At 36.0% G+C, this 10179-nt stretch overlaps 1 protein-coding gene across 5 annotated transcripts in view; it reads left to right on the forward strand.

Annotated features, from left to right (window-relative positions):
• The window catches only part of HMCN1 (hemicentin 1), a 492563-nt gene that overhangs the window by 322672 nt on the left and 159712 nt on the right, over window positions 1–10179 (forward strand). For all 5 annotated transcript variants that reach the window (XM_040446605.1, XM_040446604.1, XM_040446606.1 and 2 more), the window contains 3 exons: window positions 4931–5032; window positions 5823–5999; window positions 8589–8740. In XM_040446605.1, the coding sequence (XP_040302539.1) occupies window positions 4931–5032; window positions 5823–5999; window positions 8589–8740 (431 nt within the window). The remainder of the gene's footprint in view (window positions 1–4930; window positions 5033–5822; window positions 6000–8588; window positions 8741–10179) is intronic.

Here is a 10179-nt window from a genome sequence, read left to right on the forward strand (position 1 = left end):
TTTTGTGCATGGACCATGCTGTCTTATTTCTTTGCATGTTCCATAATTTTGTGTTGAAAAGTAGACATTTTAAATAATATAATGTGGCATAAAAAGATGCAGAGCATCACTAATCATAAGGGAAAAGCAAATCAAAACTACAGTGAGATGGGATGCCTGAGTGGCTTAGGTAGTTAAGTGTCTGCCTCTTGGTTTCAGCTCAGGTGATGATCTTGCAGTTTGTGAGTTTGAGCCCTGCATCAGGCTCTGCACTCTGGATGCAGATCCTGCTTTGGATCCTCTGTATCCCATTCTCTCTGCCCCTCCCTCACTTGTTCTCTCTCTCTCTCTCTGTCTCTCTCAAAAATTAATAAACATTTTAAAAGACTTCAATGAGATATCACCTCACACCTGTCAGAATGGCTAAAGTAAAAAACACAAACAAGTGTTGGTAAAGATGTGGAGAGAAAGAAACACTCATGCACTGTTGGTGGGAATGCAAAGTAGTGCAACCACTGTGGAAAACAGTATGGAGGTTCCTCAAAAACTTAAAAATAGAACTATCTTCTGACCCAGTAATTCTAGTATTGGGTATTTACCCAAAGAATACCAAAACACTAAATCAAAAAGATATATGCACTCCTATGTTTACTGCAGCATTACTTACAATAGCCAAATTATGAAAGCAACCTAAGTGTCCCCTGATAGATGAATGAATAAAGAAGAGGTTTTATACAAACACACACACACACACACATGTGTGTGTGTGTGTGTGTGTACACATATATATATATATATATATATATATATATATATATATATATATGTATAATGGAATATTAGCCATAAAAAAGAATGAAATCTGGCCATTTGCAACAATATGGGTGGATCTAGAGAGTATAACGCTAAGTGAAATAGAGAAAGACAAATACCACATGATTTCACTCATATGTGGAATTTAAGAAACAAAACAAATTAACAGAAAAAAGAAGCAAAGAAAACAAACAAAAACAAAGCAGACTTAATAGAGAACAAACTGATGGTTACCAGAGGGTAGGGGGATGGGTGAAGGGGATTAAGAGAATACTTACCATGATGAGCAATGAGTAATGTATAGAAGTATTGAATTACCATATTGTACACCTGAAACTAATATAACACTAAACATTAAATATACTAGAATTAAAAAATTTAGAAAAATAATATAATGTGGCAATTCTGGAAGTCATATTCTCTTCTTTCCATAATTAGTGTTATTGTTGTCACTGTTGTTGCTGGGTTTTTTTGTTTGCGTCTTCTGTTTTTTTTATTTAGTGAATAGGTAGAATACTGGTACCCCCCAAAATGTTCACATCCTACTCCTAGAACCTGTGAATATGTTAGGTAACATGCAAAGAGGAATTAAGAATACAAATGGAATTAAAGTTGTTAATCAACTGACCTCAAAATAGGGAGATTACCCTGGATTATCCAGGGTACCCAGTGTAATCAGAAGGACATTAAAAGTGGAAGAGGGAGGCAGGACTTCAGAGTGATAGGATGAGAGGGCCTTATGAGTCTGCCCCACATCTCCATTGCTGATTTTGAAGATGGAAGGCAGGAGGGTGAAAACCAAAGAATGTAAGTGTCCTCTCTAAATTGGAAAAGACAAGGAAATAGATTCTCCTCTGCAGTTTACAGAAAGGAATTGCGCCCTTTTGAGACATTTGTTTTAACCTGGTGAGACTGTGTTGTACTTCTCACCCATAGAACTATAAGATAATAAATTTGTATTGTTAAACTGTCAAGTTTGAGGCAATTTGTTGTGAAAGCAAAAGGAAACTAATATGGTAAGTTTTCTCAACAATTCCTGTGAAATCTCTTTTTACAGACTTTAACATGCCCCTGGGGAAAAGGCTGCACTGAGCAAACTTGAACCTGCTGAATAAAGACAAGTCCTTTGAGTGTGGATTTCCAGGGAAGGGCCAAATAGGTCAAACAGTGCCAGTTTTCTAGGAATGGTGCTCTTAGGTAGTTCCAAACCCATTCTGCTTCTTTCAGTATCTGCTGCTTTTTTCACCGTGTTTGCTAGGTTATTTGTTTTCAAGATTACTGCTGAGCTGGGGAGAGAGTGTTGGGAATAGAGGGAGATAAAATGCCATGAAACTCACTGTTCTTAATGAGATTTAGTTTTTTTTCTTGAATAAACACTTCTTGGATTGTTGCAAGTCTTTGGTTAATTTCCAGAGTTCTGAAAAAGTTGATTTTGACAAATTTTCCAGTGTTCTTGTTTCTTTTATGGAGGAGTGGATTTTCAGAGTTCTTTGCCATTCTTGCTGACGTCTAATCTTTTTCCTTTAAGTTCTCTAGGGGAGTGAAAAATAGCCAACCCACTCCATAGCTCTTGCATTTCTTATTCTTACCATAATGTTTTATTGCAGCAGCTACATAGTCTGTCAAAGCCTTCAGTGATCACTTCAGTCCAGAAGGCTTCAAGTGAGTATTTAAATAACTGTTTTGAAGGAATGTGCCATGGACTAACTATTTTTCCTTTTGTTGGAAAAGTCAGATAGCCCTATTTAAAGGTTTTTGTCCTTAAATATGGTATCATTCTTCTGAATTCAGTGCAGAGAACAGAAACATTCTAGGCTTTCAAACAGGAAGGGTTAACGCATTAAATTAAGTGGATACAGATATAAAGGAAGAGTGGGTTGTAGGCTTTCCCTTTAGGAACAACCTCCAGAAATACAGAGATCTGACCCACCAAGACATTTACCCCTTGAGGACAGATTTTATTTTAAATTTGTTGAAAATCAGCTTTTGTTGTTTTTGCTTATTTTCTTTGGTGCTCTCTTCTGCTTTCGTTTTTATTGTTTCTCTCTCCCTGACTTCTTTTGGTTTATTTTGTTGGATTCCCGGTTGAATGTGCTTACAACATTTATTTTTATTATTTCTTAGTTTTTAAATATATTCATTGGAGGCTTTAAGATTTCCTTTGAGTACTATACTCTACAGCTAGGTGACATCCTATGTGTTTTAATTATAATCTCATATCTTATTTTTTTGTAATCATATACTTTTATCTTGATTTCTTCTTTAATGAAGTTATCCTCCTGTAAAGAGCTTTATATTTTTGTTTTTGACCTCTACTTATTTTTATTATAGTTTATTAAATTGTAGTTATAAATGCCTTATTGAGATTCTGTGGCCTAATATACAGTCAGTTTTGAAAATACTCTATTGGCATTTGAGAAATGTATATTTCTTGTTAACTATAAATGCACCTACACACACATATGCACATACAATCTGGATGGGTAATATTATTTTTCAAACTCTTTAAAACTTAATTTTTATTTCACTATAGTCAATTCCTAAGAAAGTACACTAAAATATGCTCCTTTTAGATTTTTCAAAATTGTCCTGCTTTTTAACAAATTTTGCTTTGTTATTCAATGCATATAGCATTGCCATTAAAATGGACTCTTTGTTTCTTGTGACCTGTCAAGCAAAAGAAAGCAGGTAGCTTTATTATATTTGATGCTTTTTGCTTAGGATACTAGTTTGTCAGAAACTGATATGATCCTGTTTTCCTAGTACACCTTTGCCCAACTCTTTACTGTTAGCATTTTTGTGGGTTTTTTATTTATGCTCTTTATCCACTTGGACTTTTTTTATTAAAGAAAATAGCATTAACCCACAATTGTGTTAACTCTTTGTCTATTGTACAAAGAAAATGAGTTCATTCACATTTATGCTCTTGATTCACATATTTGATTTTATTTCTTCCATCTTATTTAGTTCTAATAATTTTTCTTGTTTTCCTTTCTCCTTTTCCTCTTCTGTTTTTAATAGATTAATGAATAGATGGAGTGGGGTTGAAGGGTTCCAGTGCACTGAATAAGTTTAGCAAATCTTTAAAATGTAGTTTTTATATAAACTTCAGATACTAACTTACATTTACAGCATCTTCTCACAATAAGATAAGACCTCTAGTTTACTTGTGAGTTTTTCATCCTGGTGTCATTCCTATATTACTTGAGATAGCGTAGGAAACATAGGGCATTGCTATTCTATGTTGTTATTTCTTTTATACTATGCCTCTTGGACTTTCCAAATTCCTACTTTATTATATGCACACTGAATCATAAAGTAGCATTATCTGTGATGTTTAAAATTTAAAATAGGTGTGCCTGGGTGGCTCAGTCAGCTTTGGACTTTGGATTTTGGATTTGGACTTTGGACATTGGACTTTGGATTTCACCTCAGGTCTTGATCTCACGGTTTGTGAGATCAAGTCCCGCGTTCGGCTCTGTGCTGACAGTGTGGAGTCAGCTTGGGATTTTCTCTCTCTCTCTCTCTCTCTCTCTCTCTCTCTCTCTCTCTCTGCTTCTCCCCCACTTATGCATACTCTCTCTCAAAATAAACATTTTTTAAAAGTTGAAATTAAAAATATAGTTTTCTATTTTATTTTACTAACAATTTAAATATAACTTTTATATCAAAAGAAAAAACTGTGATACACCAAAAAAGACTCTTAATTTTTCTGAAATGCTTTAAGATTATACTCTACAAAGATAAAGTCAGATATTTTGAGAAATAGATTTCCCTTTCACTGGAAGAGTTCAAATGGGATAGCTTACTTCTTGTTAAAGGCAATTCATCATCAGACTAATCAGGTTAATTAGAATAGAAAAATAGTCCTTTAGCTTTCTTTGCTACCCTGCTAATCTATAATTCTGAGGATTTTCCTATTTGTGCACAGAGGAATGGATGATCCTAAAAACTTATTGAGATCTTTTTTTTTTTAATCCTGTTCTCCAATTCTACTTAATAGTATACTTTACTTTTATTCCAAGTATATCAGTATATGTATGTGAAAGGAAGAAAGGAATGATAATTTCCACTGAACAAATAGTTTTTGTTTAAATAGCCTACTTATGTGAATTAATTATGTTTGGGCGTCTTGCAGAACCACCTAGCCTGGAGGATGCAGGGAAGATGCTGAATGAGACGGTGGTGCTGAACAACCCCATTCAGTTGGAGTGTAAGGCAGCTGGCAACCCCTTGCCCGGTAGGTTTACCTGTGGAGTCTCTGACATTTTAAGATTTCTGGGAAAAGCTAAACCTGTTTATGAGCACCATATAGCAATTACTAATAAAGGAAAGATTATAGGATACCTTCTAAGGGTAAAGCATTGATAAGGATATCAGGAGGTGGATGATATTTTTGAATTTTCATTGCTTCTAACTCTATGAAATAATTTACCCATTTGAACAAGGTAGTAATATGGGAATGATTAATCCTTTTATTGCCCTTACTGTGGCCACAAAACTCACAATGGTATTTTTTATACATTTATGTTGGAAAATATTTGTTTTCTCTAGTTCAAATTGATTATCTTTATAATAATCAGTCATTTGATGAGACTATTATTTTGTTGATTCTCATCACTAGTAAGTTATCAATATGAATCAAGAATAATATAATTTTTAGGTTAATGGTATATATAGTCTTTGGTTTTGATAAAATGCATAGACAAAATTTTTTATTGATAAGAGAAGTATAAACAAAAAGAAATAGAACTGGTTGAAAGTTTGCTATCAAACAATACTGATATATTAGAGATAATAAAAAGGGTATTTGTTTTATAATTTCATTTTCAGGACTCTTATATTAGTTTGGCTATTCATGTTTTTCTTAGGGTTACCTCCTCCTCAAAACCAATCCTAAAGAGATTCTTAAACTGTTTAAATTTGAATGACAAGCAAAAGACTAAAGCAATTATTAGTATTTTGGTTAAGCTCCAATTTAGTGGTATCAAGCTTTTAAAAGAAAGCTTTCTCTCTTTTTCCTCTTACAGCTATTACATGGTACAAAGATAATCGTCCACTCTTGGGGTCCACCAGTGTGACTTTCTTGAACAGAGGACAGATCATTGATATTGAAAGTGCCCAGATTGCTGATGCTGGTATATATAAATGTGTGGCCATCAACTCAGCTGGAGCTACAGAGTTATTTTACAGTCTACAGGTCCATGGTTAGTGCCACTTCTCCTAGATTCACACTGGAGTAAAAACGTATTCAAAATGATTAGGTGCTTCTATAAAACTTTAGCATAAATATTTAACATAGTGTGTTTTGTTATCTTTCTAAAGGTGCAGTGTTCTAAAACTGATGAATGTTTTCATTTCCTGATTCCTATTAAAATTCTCTAGTTTCACATGCTGTTGAGCTTAAGATTGCTTCTATATATTCAATGTAATCCCAATCAAAATAGCACCAGCATTCTTCTCTGAGCTAAAAGAAACAATCCTAAAGTTTAAATGGAACCATAGAAGACCCTGAATAGCCAAAGTCATGTTGAAAAGGAAACCAAAGCTGGAGGCATCATAATCCCAGACTTTAGCCTGTACTGCAAAGCTGTAATCATCAAGACAGTATGGTATTGGCCCAAAAACAGACACATAGACCAATGGAATAGAATAGAGAACCCAAATCGGACCCACAAATGTATAGCCAACTAATCTTTGACCAACCAGCAAAGAGTATCCAATGAAAACAGTCTCCTGAGCAAATGGTGCTGGGAGAACTGGACAACAACATGCAGAAGAATGAAACTGGACCACTTTCTTAACACCATACACAAAAATAAATTAAAATGGATGAAAGACCTAAATGTGAGACAGGAAACCATCAAAATCCTAGAGGAGAAAACAGACAACAATCTCTCTGACCTCAGCCGCAGCAACTTCTTTTTTTTTTTTTTTTCAACGTTTATTTATTTTTGGGACAGAGAGAGACAGAGCATGAACAGGGGAGGGGCAGAGAGAGAGGGAGACACAGAATTGGAAACAGGCTCCAGGCTCTGAGCCATCAGCCCAGAGCCCGACGCGGGGCTCGAACTCACGGACCGCGAGATCGTGACCTGGCTGAAGTCGGACGCTTAACCGACTGTGCCACCCAGGCGCCCCCGCAGCAACTTCTTAATTGACATGTCTCCGAAGGCAAGGGAAATAAAGGCAAAAAATGAACTATGGGACCTCATCAAGATAGAAAGCTTCTGCACAGCAGGGAAACAATCAACAAAACTAAAAGGCAACCGATGGAATGGGAGAAGCTATTTGTAAAAGACATATTGGATAAAGGGTTAGTATCAAAAATCTATAAAGAACTTACCAAACTCAACACCTGAAAAACAAATAATCCAGTGAAGAAATACACAGAAGGCATGAATAGACACTTTTCCAAAGAAGACATCTGGATGGCTAATACACATATGAGAAAATGTTCCACATCACTCATCAATAGGGAAATACAAATCAAAACCACACTGAGATACCACCTCACACCAGTCCAAGTGGCTAAAATGAACAACTCAGGAAACAACAGGTTTTGGCTAGGATGTGGAGAAAGGGGAGCCCTCTTTCACTGTTGGTGGGAATGCAAACTGGTGCAACCACTCTGCAAAACAGTGTGGAGATTCCTCAAAAAATTAAAAATAGAACTACCCTATAACCCAGGAATAGCACTACTAGAAATTTATCCAAAGGATACAGGAGTGCTGATTCATAGGGGCACATGTACCCCAATGTTAATAGCAGCACTATCAACAATAGACAAATTATGGAAAGAGCCCAAATGTCCATCAACTAATGAATGGATAAAGAAGATGTAGCATATATAGACAATGGAATACTACTCGGCGATGAAAAAGAGTGGAATCTTGCCATTTGCAACAATGTGGATGGAACTGGAGGGTATTATGCTCAGTGAAATAAGTCAGTCGGAGAGACAGATACCATATGTTTTCACTCATATGTGGAATTTGAAAAATTTAACAGAAGACCATAATGGAAGGGAAGGAAAAATAAGTTATAAACAAAGAGGGAGGCAAACAAAGAGACTCTTAAATACAGAGAACGAACTGAGGGCTGATGGGGGTTGGGAGTATGGGCTTGGGGAAAATGGGAGATGGGCATTTAGAAGGGCATGTGTTGGGATGAGCAATGGGTATTGAATGTAAGGGATGAATCATGGGCATCTACTCCTGAAGCCATGACTACATTGTATACACTGTATATTAGCTAACTTGACAATAAATTATTAAAATTAAAAAAATTAGATGAACTGTTGAAATAGTCATCAATGATCTTATCAACTTATGACAATAACCTTATTTGTAAATATTGTCTATCAAAATCATAGGTTTTGGCCAAAGAAAGATTTCAAATTATTATCTCTAATAATGTTTTTAAGACAACGAGGTAGTCATAGATACAGTGGAGGAAGACACACACACACACACACACACACACACACACACACACACACAGAAATCAAGAAATAAAAACACTCTGCTGTTAAAAACTGGATTTCCTAAGCAAAGTAGCTTTCCTCAATTGTAAATATTGATAATTGCACTACTTACCTCAAAGGATAGCTATAATTAGAATCTCAAAATAATGTGAAAGAACTCACCCAAACAAAACAAAACAAAACAAAGCCACCTAAAACCCACACGTGAAAATACAACTATAGACATTATATATACTTTTAATTATTTTGAGGTGAAATATTCTGTAATGTTAACATAACTTCCTTTTATTTATTTTTTATTTCTTTTCAGTGCCCCCATCGATTTCTGGCAGCAGTAACATGGTGGCAGTGGTGGTTAATAACCTGGTGAGGTTAGAATGTGAAGCCAGAGGTATCCCTGCCCCAAGTCTGACCTGGTTGAAAGATGGTAGCCCTGTCTCTAGTTTCACTAATGGGATACAGGTACTTTTGTTATTTCTTAAGGGCAATCTACCACCTGATTATTAAATACAGTACAAACAGGTAAAGCTATTAACCAGATTTGGAAAATACGAATTAACAATTGTTATCCAAAAACATACACATAATATACATCCATAAATACCATAGCCACACTTGGGATTTCTAAACAATTCTTTATAGCCCACTATATATAAGAATTCTTTTATTTCATATGTAGGTACTATATATTGACCATTTGTTTTCGCCTCTTTCTTTCTTTCTTTCTTTCTTTCTTTCTTTCTTTCTTTCTTTCTTTCTTTCTTTCATTCATTTATTTATTTTGGGAGAGAGAGGGCACAAGTATGGGAGGGGCAGAGAGAGATGGAGAATCCCAAGCAGGCTCCATGCTGTCTGCTTGGAGCCCAGCACAGGACGCAAACTCATGAACCATGAGATCATGATCTGAGCCAAAACTAAGAGTCAGGTGCTTAACCGACTGAGCCACCCAGGCACCCCCATCTGTTTTACCTGCTTCCTACCTCCCCATCTCTATTCCCTGCCACCACCACAAAAGATACCTTGCACAAAGAAATGTTGATCAACAGGGGTGCCTGAGTAGTTTAGTCAGTTAAGCATCCAACTCTTGGTTTCAGCTCAAGTCGTGATCTCACAGTTCATGGGTTTGAGCCCCATGTCAGGCTCTGTACTGACAATGCAGAACCTGCTTGAGACTCTCTCTCTTTCCCTCACTCTCTCTGCTCCTCCCCTTCTCTCTTTCTCTCTCAAAAAGAAAAATGTTGATCAACAGTAAAAACAGGAATTTCCTCATAAAATTTATATTTAAATGTTTGGAAATATTAATGAATTAGAGAGAGAACCATATAGACTGTATTTAATTTTACAAAAACATAAAATAATAAAGTAAGAAATAATAGAAAGGCAACATTGTAAGAAATGAAATTTGAGTCTGAGAAAGCATTTAAGTACTTTACATTGACTCAAAATTAAAAATATAGAAGCATAAAATATAAAAATAAAAATATAGAGCCTGGGTGGCTCACTTGGTTAAGTGTCTGACTCTTGATTTCAGACCGAGTCATGATCTCACAGTCATTAGATTGAGCCCCGTGTTGAGCTCTGCACTGACAGTGAGGAGCCTGCGTGGGATATTCTCTCTCTCTCTCTCTCTCTCTCTCTCTCTCTCTCTCTCTCTGTCTCTCTTTCTCTCTCTCTCTCTCTCTCTCTCTGCCCCTCTCCACCCCTCTCCCACTCTTGTGGGCATTCTCTTTCTCTCTCTCAAAAAAAAAATAAATGGACATTAAAAAATATATAGAAGCACATATATCTCATTTAAAGTATACTTTAGTTTTGGGGCGCCTGGGTGGTGCATTCGGTTAAGCGTCCGACTTCAGCCAGGTCACGATCTCGCGGTCCGTGAGTTCGAGCCCCGCGTCAGGCTC

This window comes from Herpailurus yagouaroundi, unplaced genomic scaffold (assembly GCF_014898765.1).
Source record: "Herpailurus yagouaroundi ecotype Mexico unplaced genomic scaffold, PumYag 195, whole genome shotgun sequence".
Lineage (NCBI taxonomy): Eukaryota > Metazoa > Chordata > Mammalia > Carnivora > Felidae > Herpailurus > Herpailurus yagouaroundi.